The 20928-nt window shown below is 42.3% G+C and overlaps 1 protein-coding gene across 1 annotated transcript in view; it reads left to right on the top strand.

The window, feature by feature from the left end:
* The window catches only part of smarca2 (SWI/SNF related BAF chromatin remodeling complex subunit ATPase 2), a 58479-nt gene that overhangs the window by 29469 nt on the left and 8082 nt on the right, over nucleotides 1-20928 (top strand). The window contains exons 21-29 of the mRNA XM_087849511.1: nucleotides 389-493; nucleotides 1596-1682; nucleotides 2442-2488; nucleotides 5560-5726; nucleotides 11302-11465; nucleotides 12901-13128; nucleotides 14387-14464; nucleotides 15497-15715; nucleotides 18950-19170. Coding sequence (XP_087705637.1) covers nucleotides 389-493; nucleotides 1596-1682; nucleotides 2442-2488; nucleotides 5560-5726; nucleotides 11302-11465; nucleotides 12901-13128; nucleotides 14387-14464; nucleotides 15497-15715; nucleotides 18950-19170 — 1316 coding nt within the window. The remainder of the gene's footprint in view (nucleotides 1-388; nucleotides 494-1595; nucleotides 1683-2441; nucleotides 2489-5559; nucleotides 5727-11301; nucleotides 11466-12900; nucleotides 13129-14386; nucleotides 14465-15496; nucleotides 15716-18949; nucleotides 19171-20928) is intronic.

Here is a 20928-nt window from a genome sequence, read left to right as displayed (position 1 = left end):
CTGCATCGAGCTCCTGGCCTCACTGTGCCGGAGGCGGTTCAGAAAGTAATTGAAGAAAAGGAGATAAAGTAGTCTGTGTGACCTAAACACATTGTTATCAACTTATACGGTTGTGTTGCTTAACTGTTGTGACACAGAGCCAGACACCTTAACTGATGACAGGAAATTATCCGTAGCCTTCTTCTGACCATCCATTTATTCAAAAGAATGAAAGATTTTGAAGGAGATGACTTTCCAGGCTGAAGCACAAAGTCACAGCTTGTTCTTTGTTATTATTCTTTACGCCTTTATTTTCATTCTCATTTTGTCAGTGCTGAGCTCAAACAGCCTCACTATTGGAAAGACACCACTGAGTTTCATTTAATTATTTATGTTGTCGTTCACGCAGGTGGAGTACGTCATAAAGTGCGACATGTCTGCCATACAGAAGGTTCTGTACCGCCACATGCAGAAAGGCATCCTCCTCACTGACGGCTCAGAGAAAGACAAGAAGGTAGATCATCGGCTCCTCGGCGGCTTCACTGCGTCGCTTTGTTCTGTCCGTGTGTCGACAAAGCCTTTGGGAAGAGTCTGCAGTTTGACATTAGAAGGACCTCGAGCTTTCTTTGAGTGCACATTTGCTATGTTTGCATAATTTAATTGGATATTATAAATTTAATTTGACTCCTGAAGCTACATTTTAATTTCCAAAGCACTCGCGGGAATATTCTGCCCATGATCTGCGTTCAAAACAAACTAGTCGGTGTTACCTACGTCCACGACGTTGTAAAGAAGTGTAGTGTTTTTCAATGTGCTGTCCATGGATACGTCACGATCGTGCTCATCAGTATGACCATGTAAAGGGGGGAGGAGCCCCTCTGAGAATCGCTGCCTTGTCGTGGTGGAGGGTTTGTGTGTCCCAGGGATCCCAGGGGCTTCTACCCCCTGCTGGGGTCTCCCATGGCAAGTTGGTCCTGGGTGAGAGACCAGACAGAGGGTGATTCAGAAGCCCAATCATGGGAACAGTTCACCCTGCCTGGGATGGGGTTACCGGGGCCCCGCCCTGCAGCCAGGCCCAGGGAGGGTGAGCGTCTGGTGGCTGGGCCTTAGTCCATGGGGCTCGGCCGAGCACAGCCCGAAAAGGGACGTGGTCCATTCTCCTGATGGCCCACCACCCACAGGAGGGACGTTAGGGGTCGGATGCAACTGGGACAAGAAATGCCTCCTGAATCTGAATCTCCTTTTGACTTTATTGAGCTTCATGACAGATTTTCATCTTCTTTTATTAACTGAAGAAGCTCTAACAGCCCAGTGCACGCTGACTGACTTATTTTAGAAGCTGAGGAAATACTTCCTTCATGAGTTGGTAAAGATCAAACACAGAGTCGGCACCGCTCTGTTTCTCTGCAAACACGGCTCCAAATCAGTCAGAACGGGGTTCCTTAAACAAATGTTGGAGCGGTCGAAACTTAGTTCACACCTTGTTTTCACTTCCCACAAGTTTTTAAAAAATAGTTAATAATAATAATAAGGTCTTGTAGATGATTGGTAGCATCAGCATATCCAGACTGTTTTGGGTCTTTTTTACTCGTTTCATCTCTAATACATCTCTGCAGGGCAAAGGTGGAGCAAAGACCTTAATGAACACCATCATGCAGCTGAAGAAGATCTGCAACCACCCGTACATGTTCCAGCACATTGAAGTGAGTGTGGGATTGTTTGCTATATTTTATGTCGATTTCAAACTGTTGCACATTTACTGAATTGTGATATTTAGGTTTGAGCTCAGGGTGAGAAGCAGATCATTGATCACGTCTGTGTCACCCTGGTGTTCACCGCTGTTCCAAGTGAGCTGTTTCACTTCAGAGTGGAGTCTAGGATTCACCACACCTCACACACCAACATTAAACACCTGGTCCTTTTACATTTGCTACAAAGTGTTGGCTTGTGATGACCGTTAACGGCAACATCGGCCATATTTGTTCCACGCCGTGCTGATTCGTGGTGTTGTTGGGACATTGCCTTTAAACGTAAAAGTAATTCCTCAGATGCCAGGAGAGCATTAAGCGTCTTGTCTTTGCTCTCGCGGGGAGTAATAGAACATATGGCTTGCAGTGTTTGCAGAAATTGATCAGGCTGGTAGACTTTGAGGCTGACGCTCGTTTGAGCCCATCTGTTCGGATGCTGGGGCGACTCTCTGTAACTGCTTCAGCCTCATGATTGAAGTCCTGATAGAGTCGTGTAAATGTGATCAAACAAAGGTTTTCATTGATGTTTAGTTCTTGTGTTTGTTAATGTTGGTTTGGTTCTCAGGTCTCCACAGAAACAGAGCTGATAGATCAGCTGGTTAAAACCTGCCTGTTAATCTTGTGACATGTTCACAAGAAGTCATATATTTGCCGTTTATAGGACTTAGTTTAATTGTCTGTGTTGCTTTGACTTGTTGCTGTTCTCCATTGCAGGAATCCTTTGCAGAGCACTTGGGCTATCCAAACGGCATCATCAGTGGGTGAGTGGTACGATCAAACGCCTCGCGTCCTTCACTGTTACACTGTTACTGTTATGAAAACATAATAACACAGTGGCCAATCGATCTGTTTTGTGCTTTGAAAAGCACATTTAATTTAAGGCAGTGCTGTAGATGCTCATGCTGAGTAAATAAGTAAAATAAAGATTTAACAGATTTAAGCTCATATTGATGCTCAGACATCGTTAAGCACTTAACTGCTATATTCAGTTCTCCAGAGATTCAGTTTCCTGCCATGAACGTTTGCTTTTAATTTCATCTTTATTAATTATAAAAAAATCCACACATGAAAGTGAATGATTAATATTGTTTACGTCAGTTTACACGAGTGCAGTGATAGAGCTCGTCAGTTTGTGTGTAATCATTTAACACCTAATTCAGGATGACGAGGTTTCACATGCAAGAAGCCAACGTGTCGATAACTGCTGCATCTCTGCTGTGCTCGGCACTAACTGGCACCAGAGAGCAATTATTCACAGCAGCAGTTCACCTCGAACCCCTCGTGTGAGAATGGGTCCACGTTTAGATCACAGGATGCAGCTTTGCTCTGGAACATGCCGGAAACAGCCAGCTGTGTTGCAGGAACAGGACGCGTGAACCCGACGTGAAAGACGGCGGCGATTTCATGGAAGGCGTATGCAGCACGCTGGAACGAGAGTCAAAGTTTGAAGTGTTAAGCTCGCCGCCTAATGCTGCTTCAGGCACGAGGATCTCTAAACCTTAGAACAGGCGTTTCCCCGCAGCACGGCGGGCAATAAATGCTCACAAAGGAAATAGCGGCCGTTTCAACTTATGTAGCGCTCAACTCCAGGTACACGACGCCCAGCTGCAAACAAGTGGAGTTGCCTGAGATTCACAGAATTTACAGAAAGTGTAAAACTTTTGTGATTTATATCGATGTCTGGACGATAAATGTGGGAATCTGAGATTTTGCTCATATCGCACAGCGCTAATTTTGCAGGATTCTTACTACAAAACATTCCAGTAAAACAGGCGTGCTTTTGTCCCATTTTTGTGGAGACAGTGAAGGTTCCACGGCGTGCAAAGAAGAGCGTAAAGTTTGAAAAGGTTAAAGGTCGAGAAGCTCTCATCGTAAATTGAAACCTTATTATCTGCAGCCTTCATCACGCTCGTTATAAAACATATTACTGACGTTGTTTTAAATAGCACAGGTGTAACCAGTGATTTACCTCAACATACCTGAATGGGGGGTGTCCAGTGGAGTGTCACCTTATTTGCTACATAAACTGGGAACGTTCGCTTTAGGCGAGGTGTTATAGTTTTGCTCCACTTCATGTCACACAAACGTATCTTGACCTGAAAATAGTTCACGATAAACAGAAAAGTCTTTAGTTTAAAAAAAAAGTATGATTCAAGGCAAAGAGAAAATAAAACATTATAGAAGCTACTTAATAAAAGATGCATCGTGCACATGAAACATGATGAATAATAAAAACCACTGTTCATACCTGCTGTAAGCAGCAGCAAGCTTTTAAAAATGCGAACAGATTCTCTGTTTTTCAGAGAGAATTAACATCAGCGCCTGTGTGTTTGGGTTTAGCTGATGTTTGTCGTTGAAGTCAGGCCACAGGCCGGCATTTCTCTTCATGGAGCTCCTGTGTTCAGTGACACGCTCATTAACAGAGCAGGAGGACATACAGCAGGGAAATAAGGATCGAACATGTCACCAATGTCCTGAGTAAATATATTTCTGAAGCTGCTTTTGAATCCACACATGTGAAGAAATCAAACCATGGACAGAGTTTTTAACCCTTTAAGACCTACCATAGAACCAAGTCCACCAGAGCTTATATTATATTTTTACATGCTGTGGAGCCATTTTTGGGAGCATTTCAAGTTGCTATACATCAATACAACCATTACAGCCTAAATTTTAATAATATGTCTGCATTAAGTGCATAGTAATTACATACATTGCAAAAAAGTGCAATAAACTATAAAAAAATTGAAAATCGTTTTCGTTTTTTTAACATATATTTCTAGTTAGAGAAATTTAAGAGGCTTATCCCTCAAAACTGTAAATACAAAAAAGTTGCACAAAATAGTTTCCCACCACAGGAAATTTATTTTAAGTGTCTTCATAGTTTTATTTTTGAAATACACCAATTTTTATACACTGCAGGAAAAACAAAAATAAATATTATAATGCAAATTTGCAAAAAAGCAGCATATGCATCAAAATAAACTATTTCCAGCAGTGCAATATGAGTCCTAAGCATCCCAGAAACGACACAGAAAGTCATAAAGTCAAAGATAACTTTTAAAAACACCAGTATAGGCTCATGAGGCCCTGATGGTAAAAAACTACATTTCCACGAAAATGACGTCACTTCCGGTTTCGGGCAGGTCATGGCGGACATGCGATAGTTCGCGCTGATGGACGTAGGAAGTGTTATGAACAGCTGATCGGATCGGCAAAGCGTGTTTCTGGAATATTATGTTTTTGTTGCTGCAAGTGCTTTTTATGCAGTTTTTGCAAAGCTATATGTGGAAGGAAACTGTGACCGAGGACAAGCTGATGGCATAAGATGTAAGTACAACTCCTCCGGTTTCATATGCACAAAAAATTATTGCGCTAGCTCACGTGGTTGCAGAGCTACCGGGATTTAAAAATAGTTACACAAAACAGAACGTTCCCACTCTGACCGGCTTTAAAGGGTTAACAACACAGTCTTGGTAATATATTGAAAAAAATCCAGCTGTATATTCTCATATTGGAACTGTTTAATAAACAAATCACGCTGAAGACACAGAAACATTAAAGTAGCTTCAAGTTCCAGGAGACAGAGGACAGATTAAAAAGCTCAGATAATGTGTTGATGTTTCATAATGTTCTTCAGAGATTCAGTGAACATGTTTTCACAGAGATGACGTAAAAGCCCAGAGCTGCCTCAGCTGTTGTTCAGCTGAGTCAGGCTTTCATTGGCCAATTTGAAACCATTCCCTGCTGTCACACTAGATGCCACGCAGGCTTTAAAAGTCTGTTAATAAAAGTTTATGATCCGTTTTGTGTCTTTACTATCTGCACTCAGGCCTGATCTGTACAGAGCATCTGGGAAGTTTGAGCTCCTCGATCGCATCCTGCCGAAGCTCCAGGCCACCAACCACAGAGTGCTGCTGTTCTGCCAGATGACCACTCTCATGACAATCATGGAGGACTATTTCGGATACCGCAACTTTCAGTACTTGCGTCTTGACGGTGAGCTCACACACACATCTGTTTGAGGTGTCCTGAGCTGAGCCTGTGAATCAGGACGAAGGCAGAATCAGCATATTTTAAAGTCCTGAAAGAAGCTGAGTGGAAACAGAATCAGATCCTGTCTTTGAGTTTTGTTAATATGCAGTGAGGGGATTAATGTTGTCGTATCTTTACCTGAGACAGTAAAGCAGCTTGTGGTGAGTGCTAGAGCTGCTGGATTATTGCACTGCTCAAGAAAATGAAAGGAACTGTGGAAATCACACGTGGGACTCAATGCACGAATACTCAAGCTGAAAATCTGTACGGATGTTCTTTGTGTCTAATTTACTGAGAACAAAACGATCGACTTGATTCAAAATCTCACCAAATGTCAGAGTTAAAAGCTGAAAGTTGCTCCCACATGCCTGGACGCACTCTCAACAACATCTGGACGTACAACCGATGAGACGGCATGTGGTGTCCTGGGGCATTAGTGAGCCACTGGGTAAACTCTGGTGCTGTTTGGTGGGTTCAGATTCACTGAAGGTTCTCGAGTCACGTCCTCGTGTTTCTGTTCCTTATCAGTCCTCGCTGGGTTCTCACTGGTTCTGCTTTGAGAGTCACCACCATCACTAGCAGCATATCAAAAACATAACACTTAAATGCTGTGGATCGAATGTTTGTGCATGTTTGAGGTTTTCCCCTCTTTGATGTGATCAGTGTTGGGGTCATCGTTAAAAAAAGTAACTGTTGCACAAATTACACAGAACGTTTTCTTAAAAGTAATGCAGTACATTACTTAATTTGTTACATTACTTTTGTGTTTCTTCGTAAAATGACATGAAACATTGTCTCATAGTTACCATTTAACAATCTAGACCTATAGGTTGCTGTCATACACACCAACACAATGAACGATTTTTCTCTTCATATTTAGGTACGAACACAAACCAAAGATGGAAACCATTATAGAAAGACTTCAAAGCAATCGTCATGGTGATTCTACTTTAGAAACATGAACAGATAGAAAGACAGGCTTCAGCCTAGGGCTGGGCGATATGACCCAAAATTCATATCTCGATATTTTTTACCTGGACGGCGATATAAGATATATATCTCGATATATTTTTTTTAAAGCCATAAAGTAAGAACAAAAAGAGAGTTCTTAGTCACACTGTGTCCCAGATGTCACACAGGCACTTTTATTAACATACAGCATAGATGTACATAAAATTTACTCAAAAATAAATTATGAGCATTTATTAAATAATAATGCTCCATAAATAAAAGAAAACAATGTTGTTTTTGTGCATAACAAAAAGCTCACAATTGTGCAGTCAAAATGTAAACTAAAAGACGCTGAGCATAATAACAAAGACAGATTTCACAGCTGCTGTGTTCCCAACTCCTACTGTGTGACTCACAGCATTGAGTTTGAAATCCTCTTCGTAACCACGTCTCTTAACAGGTGCCATTTATGGTCCTTATACACAGTAGGGTAATATTAGGTTGAAGCACAGTACGTATCACTCCGCGAGGCTCTTCGGTAGCCGTAATGCTCCGACAATCCATCAAGCCGCTGCAGCTCCGTAGCTTACCAAAGTCGTACTAAAACATTTTTGACAGATTGCTGAGCGCCGTGTTCCACATAAAATCGCTTCGCGGCCATCAAGCACAACCAGAATTCATACATAAGGCGCGCTGTCAACTTTTGAGAAAATGAAAGGATTTTAGGCTGTGCAGCGCCTCTGGGCTGCATGGCGTTAGCGTGGTTAGCTCGTTAGCGTGGTTAGCTCGTTAGCGTGGTTAGCTAGCTAACACGTTGACGGCGTCCAGCCCCACGCACGGGGCGATGTGCAGTAACTCGTTAACGGAGATTTGCCGTGTCCATCTTGTCGCTTCCTGCAGGTGAAGCGATGGGGGAGGAGGGGGAGTTGTGTTCAGTGAAGGAGGGGCGAGGCCGAGTAACGTTGCATAAAGACAAAAGTGGACGAAAGAGAGGCAAACTTGCGGCTCCACAAGTATAGTTATAACGTAACATAGACTATATCGATATAAAGGATATTGTCACATCTTATATCTCGTATAAAAATATATCGATGTTTTTTAAAAACTCGATATATCGCCCAGCTCTACTTCAGCCTGATGGCTCATCAGTTTGTTACCTGTTGAAGTTCAGGGTCTGGCTGCGGGCTGGAGTTAGCGCTCACTCAGCTTCAAGATCACTCTGGGGTCTTGGCTAGCTTAGCGTTAGCATGCTGTCTGTGCAGGTGCTAGCAAAGAGCTGAAGTTGTGTTAGCAGCATATTGCAGTTGTTTCTGTCCTGGATGCAGTTTTCACTTAAACATCATGCTTCTGTCCTTTTGTGGAATAAGAGTAATGTCCATACAGTGCAGACTGAGACACCATTTTCCTTCTCCTGCACACGAACTAGAGTGAGCTGATTGTAGCACAGTAAGCGAAGTCGATAGGCAAACAGATGAACAATTCCAAGGAATCAAACTTACTGCAAACTGCTTCTCTACAAGAACCGGTTGTTGATGCTCATCCCCTGGCAGGGTACCAGTGCCTGCATATGGAGGTCTAAATAACCCTCCAAAACTTTCCTCCCCAGATCACCACTGACCCACTGCCCTTCATGCTGGCGTCCCCAGACTCTTTGACATCTGTCACAGGCTCAGTTTTGCATCTGTGGAGAGAACGGGCTGCTGTGCCAGACCTGCCAGTTCTCATGATGATCTCAGGTCAAATGAGTTGATCCACACAGTGCTGGTCTGTGAGCACATGTCCCACTAAAGGACTCTAGAACCCCATGCCAACCTCATGAAGTTGGTTTCTGGCGGTTTGGTCTGATATGTGCACGAGTAGCGTGCTGGAGGTCACTTTGTATTGTTAGCTTGCTCTTCCTGTTTGTGTTCACACAAAGGAGCAGATACCAGTCCTGTTGCTGGGTTGATGTCCTGGTGTCTTTTCCACATTCTTCAGAATGTACTGGGAAGCACAAAAAAACCTTCTTATCGATCTTCACATATCGATTTGCCACTCTTGGTGCAGTTGGACGGCCTGTGGAACTTAATTGGGCTGCGGTTATCTCACGCTACCAGCAGTGGAAACAACAGGCAAAAAGCAGCATAGAGAAAAAAATAATTCAAGGAATAAGGAGAGGGCAGCGATCTGTGGCATCCTCTGTTTGGGGGTCTTGTTGTTTCCTGCTGTCACTGCGATTTACAACAAAGCATGAAAATCTTGATGGTTGATGCAGGATGATGTCCCTGAGGTTTGCTGTTACACTGTGATGTGTTTTTGAGTCGTGGATTTTGGGCAACACTGAAATTATTAATCAGTACAAATTACAGTTCACAGACTTTAGAAGAACACTTGACTTAATAAACTTTAAAAATGGCTTTTGAATTAAATGTGAACCAAACTCACGGTCACGGTCAGCAAAGGGCAACAGTAAATGAAACGCAGCGCATTAGTCACAGTATATTTGTGCGCATTGAGCCCTTTAAATACATTATATGGTGTTCAAAGGACAACTTTCCTGCCTCTGCCATTCGGACTATTTTAATTTGTTGTAACTCAACAGCAGCCAGATCCACGCACGTGCCATCGCAAACAAAAGACGGGTTATTAGCTACTGGGTCTGGCAGCAGAGACCCGAATCCACTGTCATTGATTGATTGATTGATTGATTGGTTTTTCCCCCGGGACTCATACTGAAACACAATAGGACGTTTAACTCGATAGCGTCTGTTTCCTTGATTTTAGCCTTACTGCAGATTTGTTTTTCCCAGCAGTGGAAACGAAAAGCGTTTCATCAAAAACACCACAAACAGAAAGACTGTCACAGTTGGGCCAATTAAAAAAAATAGAAGTTCAATACTTTTGTCTTACTTTGTTAGATATAAAAGCACATTATACACTCCTGTGCTAAAGAACACAGTGCAGCCTGTCCTGCTTCACACCAGCTCGCAGTGACTCTGTCTTCGTCTTTTATGCCTCCATGCTGCTTGGCTGTCCATCTGTCTCTGCGTTTGATGTCCGTCCTCCTCACTCTGATGAAAGCACCACTCTTGCATACTTTGAGGGAAATTCTTGAAATTTAGAAAATGTTAATTTGCATTAAAAGGAAAGGTCTGTGTTGCAGTGACTTCATGGTGTTCTGCAGAAACACTTGGCTGTTATTTAAAGCAATAAGATAGATAGATAGATATAATTTTTATTTCGAACATGCAAATATAATTGAAATAACAACAGAAAAAAAAACCAAAAAACAAAACTTAAAAATCATCAAGTTTTCATGTACATATCTTTGTCTACAGAATGCGTGTGCTCGAAAAGGAGTAGGATGAAGTTTACACTTTTCTTGTTCCTACCCCCTTATTTCAAATTTCATTGCTTACAAATTCATATCCAGGATTCAACATTATTTGATCATATATGGTTAACTATGTACAAGTCTAACACATTGAACATACACAAATAAAAACCATTTTCAGCACGTAAACCAGAACAACAACAAACTACATTTTTACATAAACTAATCACCCTGTCTATAACACCCGCTTAATCTCTGAGCTTGTTTTATATCTATGTGACAAACACCTTAATAAACACACAATGAGACGACTCAGTCACTGAGAGGAAGATTTCCTATATTCATGCAATTTATTTTTTTTGAACAATCGTGTGAATTTTTGTATTGATGTACTTGTCTTGATTTCATCTGTACAGGTGTTCCACACACTAACTCCTCTGATAACCAGAATGAATCTATGGATAGCCCTTCCACTTCCCATTTATGCCCATAAGCCACCAACAACCTCAGTGAGCTGGAACTAAACGAGCTGTTATAAGGTCAAACCACAGATATAAGATAGGTTTGGTCAGACGTGGATGTGAAAGGCAGTAAATCACTGATGTGATTTTTGTCTTGGCGTTTTGTGGTGAAGAGTTCTCATCAAATCATTAACAGTTTCAGTCTGCAGTCTGAAGCATCATTTTGATGCTCAGCATGTCCACTGTCTGCACAGTACAGCAAACTAAATGAAGATAAGTAAGCTCCTTACTCTGGACCCGTCTCTGGACTTCAGAGACGCCTCTTAAACAGTTTGATTGGTCTGAGATGAGGAGCAGTTTACACACGCTGGAGCAAACCAACAGGAAGAACTTCATGCAAAATTCAAACAAAGTGATGATGTTTCTTATGATGCAAAAGGTTAAAAGACCTACACCATGTAGGTGTTTTAACCTTTTGTTTCTACATATTAAAGGATCCCTGTTAAGAGTTCATTCCGGACCCTTCATTATACTAAACCATAACAGGCCTGTTAATGCAGTTATGTTATTTACCTGTGGTGTGACACACTCTTTGAAGTTATGTGCATCTCTTTCATACACTCTCTGTTTCTCCTGAATGTCAGAAAATGGATTATTCTTCATCGTCTCACTTCCTTTTGATGTTTCTGCATTACTGCGTGTATTTGTTTACTTTGTTTTATGTCTTTAATGCATCTAAGGATTCATTTGATAATATATTGTAAGAGATAGTAAAATAAAAATTCAAAGAATAAAAACAGATTTCGTGTTTCAGGAACCACCAAGTCCGAGGACCGAGCAGCACTGCTGAAGAAATTCAATGAGGAAGGCTCTCAGTACTTCATCTTCCTCCTGAGTACCAGAGCCGGCGGCCTCGGCCTCAACCTGCAGGCTGCTGACACCGTGGTCATCTTCGACAGTGACTGGAACCCTCACCAGGTCCGTGACTGCAGAGTTGTGCTCAGTATGATGTTGATCATATTCCAGGTTGTTTCGTTAAGTGTGCGTTTACCTGGATTTTATGTTTCTGTGTCGTGTTGTAAAAAGATGGCTGTGCCTGTTTTCTATACAAGTCCCACAGAGATCAGGTTCTGTACCCACTGCTGCCCTCTCTGACCAGCCAATCAGAAGCAGGGACGTCAGTGAAAGCGTCCCTGGCTGTCAGCCAATTATTTACAATCTAACAACGAACAAAATGATTCTGTAGCCTAGCAACAATAACAGCAACGATCTGGAAATGAGCTCGTGGGCACTCGGGGGAAGAAAGCCCGTAGAAACAAGCTCTATGATAATAAACATACAGTCCTGTGCAGAAGTTTGAGGCAGGTGAGGACAAATGCTGTAAACAAAGAATGCTTAAAGGAAGTGTTAATCTTTTATTTTCATCAATGAACAAAATGCAGTGAAATCTAAATCACATCAGTCTTTGGTGGGACGCCCTTTGCCTTCTTCTACGTACACGTGCACACAGTTTTTGAAGGAACTCGGCTGGTCGGTTGTTCCACCCACAGATGGTCCTCACATCCTTCTGTCTCTTTGTGTAACCCCAGACACACTTGATGATGCGGAGATCAGGGCTCTGTGGGGGCCGTACCATCGCTCCCAGTACTTCTTGATCTTCTTTATGCTGGAGATAGTTCTTAATGACATATTATTTGGAACCAAAAAACAATCATTTATATTTCTGAAAGCGTTCTTTGTTTACAGCATTTCTCACACCTGCCTAAAACCTTTGCACAGTCCTGTATGTTGAAACAAATGAAAAGGACGCCATAATACAGCAACTGGAACAAAGTGTTCGTCTTCATTTCCAAGGTGTGTTTGGTTCTTCCCGTGAGGACGCAGCTCTTTTTTCCAGCTTTAGCTTGTCCAGCGCCACCCGGGAGTTTATTAAACCTCAAATTTACAAAAAGGGAAATAATTGAGTGACTCAAATATTTAATAAATGATTTACCTTTGCTTTCTGGCTCCAAAGGTTTCCACTGATATGCAAATCAGAGGAACTGTGCCTGGGTTCATATCTTATTGATACCCCACTACATTGATTTGTGACAGCGTTGGCAACTAATCCATTTTGACTTTGGCGAGAATCATTGATTCATTTTTAAAATGGCATCGGGTTGTGAAGCAGCCAGCAGCTTGACTCCAGATGAATTTCACAGAGTGGACCGTGGGAGGCGATGGCGTTGGTATCGAGTCAGGTGCTACTGTTGAGCTTTTGCTTTTTAGTTTTCCCGGTGTTTTCAGGAGAGTTGGAACAGTTGGAGAGACGGTGCTGTTAGCCTGGCTGTAGGCTGACAATCATTCGTGTCGTCTCAGTGGTTGAGTTTGTTTCCAGCTTTAATGTAAAACAGCCTCTTTCATGCTGATGCAGGACCTTCAGGCTCAGGACCGGGCTCACCGCATCGGCCAGCAGAACGAGGTCCGCGTGCTTCGTCTCTGCACCGTCAACAGCGTCGAAGAGAAAATCTTGGCTGCTGCCAAATACAAACTGAACGTTGATCAGAAAGTCATCCAGGCCGGCATGTTTGACCAGAAGTCGTCGAGCCACGAGCGCCGCGCCTTTCTCCAGGCCATTTTGGAGCACGAGGAGCAGAACGAGGTAGGGTCGTATTTCCATATGTTGTTGTTTGTCTCCAAGGCAGCATCGTTTGGGGAAGAAGATGAGGTGTTAGATTTGTTACAAGACTCTTCCCTGAACATTTAGTCTTCAGTTAAATTATGCTTTGGTTTAATAGAACTACTGCAGGCTCGAAGTTATTCATCCTTTTAATATTCCAGCAGGGCTCTAGACTAACTTTTAACCCTTTAAGACCTACCATAGAACCAAGTCCACCAGAGCTTATATTATATTTTTACATGCTGTGGAGCCATTTTTGGGAGCATTTCAAGTTGCTATACATCAATACAACCATTACAGCCTAAATTTTAATAATATGTCTGCATTAAGTGCATAGTAATTACAGAAATTGCAAAATAGTGCAATAAACTACAAAAGAATTGAAAATCGTTTTTGTTTTTTAACATATATTTCTAGTTAGAGAAATTTAAGAGGCTTATCCCTCAAAACTGTAAATACAAAAAAGTTGCACAAAATAGTTTCCCACCACAGGAAATTTATTTTGAGTGTCTTCATAGTTTTATTTTTGAAATACACCAATTTTTATATACTGCAGGAAAAACAAAAATAAATATTATAATGCAAATTTGCAAAAAAGCAGCATATGCATCAAAATAAACTATTTCCAGCAGTGCAATATGAGTCCTAAGCATCCCAGAAACTACACAGAAAGTCATAAAGTCAAAGATAACTTTTAAAAACACCAGTATAGGCTCATGAGGCCCTGATGGTAAAAAACTACATTTCCGCGAAAATGACGTCACTTCCGGTTTCGGGCAGGTCATGGTGGACATGCGAAAGTTCGCGCTGATGGACGTAGGAAGTGTTACAAACAGCTGATCGGATCGGCAAAGCCTGTTTCTGGAATATTATGTTTTTGTTGCTGCAAGTGCTTTTTATGCAGTTTTTGCAAAGTTATATGTGGAAGGAAACTGTGACCGAGGACAAGCTGATGGTATAAGATGTAAGTACAACTCCTCCGGTTTCATATGCAAAAAAAATTATTGTGCTAGCTTACGTGGTTGCAGAGCTACAAGGATTTAAAAATAGTTACGCAAAACGGAGCGTGCAGCTCTGACCGGCTTTAAAGGGTTAAAAGTTAGTCTAGAGCCTGTTCCAGGGTTTAGTAATCGTTTTAGTTTTATTTTCTGTGGCGGCTGATTAAAATTTGTAAACCATGCTTCACTGATTTGAGCTGAACATGAGATGATTGTGTTGCCTGCCTCCTTTGCTATTTTAGGAGGAAGATGAGGTGCCTGATGATGAAACTCTGAACCAGATGATAGCCCGCAATGAGGATGAATTTGAGCTCTTCATGGTAAGATAATGACACATCATTGCGAGATTGAAAGTAAAATTACCATTTCAATGTAAAATTGATGAAATGACAGGTGTTACAATATGAATTCACCCAAAATAGAGAAGCAGACAGCTGGTTCTTTCACATCTGTAAGACAAATGGATTATAGGTTCATGTCAAGGCTGTTTGTGTGGTTCAATGTCACCTGTACTGAGGCCCGTCCCCTGCCAGATGCTGCCTTTTGCACGATAAATTAATTTAAGACCAGTTGATGCGGGAGTGTGACTCTGGAGTGATTCAGAGGACACCCCATAGCAGTTTCACTCTTTGCTACTCATCATGGTCCTCTGTGTTGGCTCAGCGTATCACTAAGATCACATTTCTGATGTTTCTTTTTTTAAATTCTCACCACATAAGCTCGGCCTCCTGCGATTTTCATCTCTTAACTCTTCTAGAAGCGAGTCGAGCCACTGAGCAGCCATCTGTTTGTAAAACTTGTTATTACAGCGGGCACCAGGACAAAGACTTCTGCAATCTGCAAAAGAAAGCTGCTCTGTTTTGACTGTAATCTAAGTGAAATGTAAAAATACCTTCTTCTCCTGACTTCTGCACACTCTCATAACACAACATTACTTCCTGGCAGCTCTAAAAGCTCCCTAAAAGCCTCCAGCTGATCCAAAATGCTGCAGTGAAGCTATGAATAAGGACTAAGACTGTTTCTTCCACATTAGCCTCTCATTCAGTCGAGGGCTGGGCGACGTGAAGACGATCTAATATCACGATATTTGTTATCTGTATCGCGATACACGATATGTTTAAGTAGAAACTCAACTCGTATTCTGTCGCTCGTCTGAAACTCGCTGCTGCCGTATTTTTCCCTACCTGTTAGTCTATAAACGCACATGCTCAGTGGGTCAGGTAGAAGACTAGAAGATGTTTTCTTTTAATTGTCCAGCTTAGTCTAAAAGCACTGGTGCAGTGCGCCTAAAGCATTCAGAGTTGTGTGTTTCACTCTAACCTGATGTGTGTTTCCTGTTCTTGCCGTCCAAGCGCATGGACATGGACCGGCGCAGGGAGGATGCTAGGAACCCAAAGCGTAAGCCTCGCCTAATGGAGGAGGACGAGCTGCCTTCTTGGATCATCAAAGATGACGCCGAAGTGGAGCGGCTCACCTACGAAGAGGAGGAGGAGAAGATGTTTGGTCGAGGGTCTCGCTGCCGTCGGGACGTGGACTACAGCGACACGCTGACTGAAAAACAGTGGCTGCGGGTAAAAACGTGTTTCGTTATCAACATGTCAGCCTCGGTCTCCACGCTGCAGCCACGTTAGAGGGTTTGTGTTTTCCCTGCAGCTTCACCTGGAACCTCAGCAGCTAATTATACGATCATAGGTGATAAATGTGATTCACATGAACTCGACTGGGTAATTAAATATTTATATTAGTCTCTGTGCTTCACACCACACTTGTATTTAGTCTCTCAGTGGATGAAGGTTGCAGTCGAACATGCAGTCTGCTGTTGAAGACTGACATCAACCTGCAGTTTAATTACTCTGCTTTATTTTATTGTGGGTGGATCTGCTCCTAAGGAAGTATGTACAGGTGTGACAGGAAGTATAACGTACAGGTGGCTTATCGACCAGCAGTAGTTTTTTACCCCTCTGCTGTAAAAGCCTGATGAGGTATTGTTGTCTCCACGATGTGGAAGCCCAAACCTGTGAATGCGATAACTCGAGAACTAAGCAGCCCAGGCGTTTCAAACCGATACGTGATTGGTGTGTCTACTAAAAATCTCCGCGACCTCGAGGTCAGGCGTCACAGGTCACGTTTTCTGAAAATGTTGCAAATGCGTTAACTCGAGAACAAAGTGATGTAGGAGTCTGAAGTCTCAGTAACCTCGGCCTCAAGGTTGTGACTTAGAATTTCAAATTAATACCATAGATGTGTCGACAAGAAGGCCGAGGAGTCGCACTGGCCACTGCCTGTAGTTTTAGAAATACTGTAAAGCAGACAGGTAAGTTAAAAGTGCCTCACTAATGACTCTTTAATAATATATATATATGCAAGTAACAGTTTAACCGAAGTCTCATTATGACTGCATGCTGTAGTTTTGCTTGATTTGATGCTAAAGGCATCGATTCACACTCAGCAAATAAAGTGTGACATGTTCCCCTGGCGAGAAACTCAGATCCATTTTATTGACTTTGGCTCAGTTCTGCAGGAGAACAAAAATAGAAAGAAGAAAGTTTCAGGCCAAGGTGAGAATATATTGAAACGCTGTCAGCTGAGTTTCAGACGAACGTTAATTAAAAGAAAACAACTTAAACTTTTAGGCTTAAACTTTTTAGCAATATAACAAAGCTAGAGATGTGATGATCATAGAAGTCGTTTGTCAGGGAGCAAAGCATCCCCCAACTCAAATGGTCTGAGGCATATAAAATATCAACAAGTACTGAGGGAATTTCAAAATATGAACGTGGTATAAATTGTCAGGCCTGTTTCCAGTCAGTCATTGGCTAAACCTTTTATTCAATTCAGTTGAATTGATTGCAGTGAATCAAAAGAACAATCGCCTCTCGGCACTTTATGTTGTGAGGTTATGAACCTAGTCAAACAAATCACACGGCCCTCTATGAGCACTTGGCAACAGTGGGGAGGAAGAACTTCCTTTCAACAGGAAGAAGCTTCCAAGTGAACCAGGCTGAAGGATGAGAGGGGAGGGAGGATAAAAGACACACTGGGTATGTAAATATTTTAGTGATGAAGCTGTAGGATTAAAGGGTCCAACAGCTGATGGGTATTGAATAGCGGGTGCGACACAAAGGATGTAGTTTGGCTTGGTTGTGCTTAAATAAGCAGAGTCTTCCTGGAAAAGGTTTCTGCAGTCTGGCAGCATGTGTTGCTCCAAAATGATTAGAGCTCGGGCCTTCAAAAACCTCTCGCTGTGGCTTTCTGTACCTCTGTGCTTTAATACATCAAGAGCTTTTCTCCTAGATTGCTCCGAGGAAACTTAACAAATCAAACATTTTGACACTTTTTATCGACCTACAACGAGTTGTGTGGCTTTCCCTCCTCCTCAATGTGAAAACACTGTTGGTCCTACAGTGTAACAGCATGCATCTGAATTTTTGCCAGGGCTCGCAAAATCGCTAGCCCCGACGTCCCAGGGCTAGCGATTTTTCCAGTCGGGCTACCAAAATCTAACTCAGCCCTGCCCGTCGGGCTATCATAGGAAGGAAAATATATGTCTATGCTTTTGCATTCTTTTGCCAATGTAGCTGAGTAATTATGTCATTGGCATCGATGAGCCACTTTCAATGTGTGACATATTGAAATCGCGTTTGAATTTGCGCTTGCTTTTTGCTTTCACTTTCATTTTGCAATCGCGCGAACGGTGTGTAGAGAGCAGCAGCACTGATTGGTGAGTGACCATTAATTGCGCACCAATTCCTCTGACATCGTCTTATCATGTGAAATCTCCCACAGAAAGCTTAAACATGTGAGAGGTTGAGTGCGCAGAGAATTGCTGAGCGTTATGTGAGTGTGTGTGTAAAAGCAGCAGGATTTACGCTGGTATTTTAGTTCTGCTCAGCTAAATAAGACAGGTCAGGGTGAAGAAGTGACAGCCAAAGAAAAGCTCACCACAAAATGGAAAAGTTATGACAAATCAGACTATGAGGCAAAAAGAAAGCACAGCTTTTTTGGTTTCATGGACAAAAGAATTTCTGTGGCTGCAATATGACGAGCTAAATAACATGATGTTCTGCCAGGTGTGTTGTGAGTTTCATTTGATTTCTGAGTCGACAAGCGCCTTTGTTACTGGGACCAGTAATTTTAAGAAAGACCCCATCAGAACCCATGAGAAATGCATTATTGCCCAGTCTGCAATATCTTTCCCAGAACAAACAGCAATTGCAAAAAACATACTAAAAATAAACCAAGCACAACAAGAACTCCTGAAAAATCTGTTTAGAACAGCTACTATGTTGCAAAGAGTGAACTACCTTTGGCAAAATTTAGCAGTCTTTGCAAACTTCAAAAAGCAAATGGCCTAGATCTTGGTTCCACTTGCCTCTTACCCGTGACTTCAGTGGAAATTTCAAATTCAGGATCTGACACAGATTCATGTTCTACACAGTTCTTACAAGTTCATAGAAATTTCTGTTCAATTTGAAACAAGTATTTGAGTTGATGGTTGTAATTTTTATACAGTTGTTGTGATTTGTATTTTAACATTTTTTTGATTAATTTTTGTTTCCTTTACAATATTATACATTAATGTATAATATTGTAAAGGAAACAAAACATAAAAAAATTGCTCTCTTTTTTATTTGGGCTACTTAAATTTATTTTGGGCTACCAAAAACTGAAGAATGCCTGCCTGAAGGGCTACCAGGGATTTTGAAATTTTGCGAGCCTTGTTTGCAATGAGAATTGTTTTTGATTGTTGAGATGCTTGCTGTAGGATTGACCTCAGCTCCGCTGCGGCTCTTTTCACGTTTTAGGCGATTGAAGATGGAAACCTGGAGGAGATGGAGGAGGAGATCCGGCTGAAGAAGCGCAAACGCAAAAGACGTCAGGACAAGGACTCCGGCAGAGAGGACGGAGGCGCCAAGGCCAAGAAGAGACGTGGACGACCGCCAGCTGAGAAGCTGTCCCCCAACCCGCCCAAACTCACCAAGCAAATGAACACCATCATTGATACAGTGATCAACTACAGAGACGGGTGAGGAGAGCATCCAGAGTTTCTGAAAATCTCGCAAAATGAGCGTGCTGCATGTTTGAGATAACGTATCATACAGTTAATATACCAGCAGTTCATCTTTCTGTTGTATGAGCATTCAGGAAAAATAGCATCAAACAGGTGATTCACATCAAACAGGCCTTTTGGGATGAATGAAACGAGCCTAATAATTGGCTGGATGATGTATATAATAGCTGATCTGATTAGACACTCCAGTAAGTTCAGTGTTATTTCCATAGCATACAACATATGGAAGCAAACACGTTATAAAGTTGAGTAGAACATTAGCTAAAAGCTCCTGTGTTTATAGAGGAATGCCTTATTTTTCATTTCACACCAACAGCATTAAAGCTGTTAAAACTTTAATTACAGTTGTACTCTCTCCATTCAGAGCGGGCCTTCTGAAACACTAGACAACCTTCTTATGCATATATTTATTTCTTCAGAGCTGTGCAGCATAATTCATTTAGCTCCGGAGCTGCAAAGAAACACAAGAATGCGCCAGATTACATTTGGCTGTCTGAAAGGTACAAATGCTTATAGCAGTGGAGCAGTGGAGCAGTGGAGCAGTGGAGCAGTGGAGCAGTGGAGCAGTGGAGCAGTGGGCTCATCCTGTGGAGACTCCGAGGAAGGAATAAAATTACTTACATAGCAAATATAGGAGATGGACCCTCCAGTCTTGGGGTGACTGGGACTAACACCTGATTTGTAGCAAAGGAAAGTGTTCCTTTAAGTTCTTTTATCAACAAATATTAAGGTTTTGTTTTTGTTGTTGTCTTTTGTTTGCAAGCGAGCTGCTGCTGTTAAACTTAAATCAATAGATTGGCCAACAGATCATCCCGTGGTCATCGATATCCAAACCAAGTCCCTCATAAAGGCAGCAGAAGAAGAGCTGATCCAGCATGTGTTAAAAATCCAGCTAACGAGGAGCTCGGTGCTTGATGGTGTCGCCCTCAGTACACGAGCTGACCTGAGAAGGTTAACTTGTCGTGGTTACAGTAAAATTTACGTTTGCATGCAAAAAGGTGGCGCCGTTTGTGAGAGCGTAACAAACAGTGGCGTGATTATCCACTGGAAAGTACAGCCTGACGTGAGGTAATGTCTGAGAAACGGGAACCTCGCATTGGTTCTTCCCAACAGGCCAAAGAAAATAAGCGTGCGTCTGATTTGTTGTGTCTGGATACTTTCTCTTTGCCCACATGCAGAGTCACGAGCATGCATCTCCCTGTGACGTCCACCCACGCATGACAGAACATGTGCATTTGTGTTCACATTGCTCTGAAGTGCACTGGCTCACTGCTCGGCTGAAGCTTTTCCAGGAAACTGCTACCTGCCGTTCCAGAAGCCGAATTCTTTCCTCTCCCTGTTGATGGTTGTTCTTCCCAGAGCATCTCGATCACTCTGGCTGCTCTCTCCACACTCGACTGGGGCAGGACTTTGGATCCCGGGGTTACAGTGATGTTTCCTAATAAAACAAAGTGTGACTCCGCATTGCTTAAAGCAGGCGGAGTTCAATCTGTTGCTGAAATGTAATAAATGCTTATCTCCTCAGTGGAGGCAGCAGCAGCATCCAGGAAACAGGTTCAGGCTTGTTTGGCAACACCTGTGGTTTTAAATATGACGTGTCACGCACAGAACAATTGGTTTCTAAATCAGTAGTCGTTGATTGAACCCCAGCTCTTTGATGGAAGCCAGCAGTCGAGCGTGTTTCCTAAAGTCTTTGTTGCTGGGCTCGATAGG

Source organism: Neolamprologus brichardi, chromosome 12 (assembly GCF_056152115.1).
Source record: "Neolamprologus brichardi isolate AB-2024 chromosome 12, ASM5615211v1, whole genome shotgun sequence".
Classification (NCBI taxonomy): domain Eukaryota; kingdom Metazoa; phylum Chordata; class Actinopteri; order Cichliformes; family Cichlidae; genus Neolamprologus; species Neolamprologus brichardi.
The sequence above is the reverse complement of the archived record's forward strand: the minus strand, read 5'-3'. Positions and strand labels throughout refer to the sequence as shown.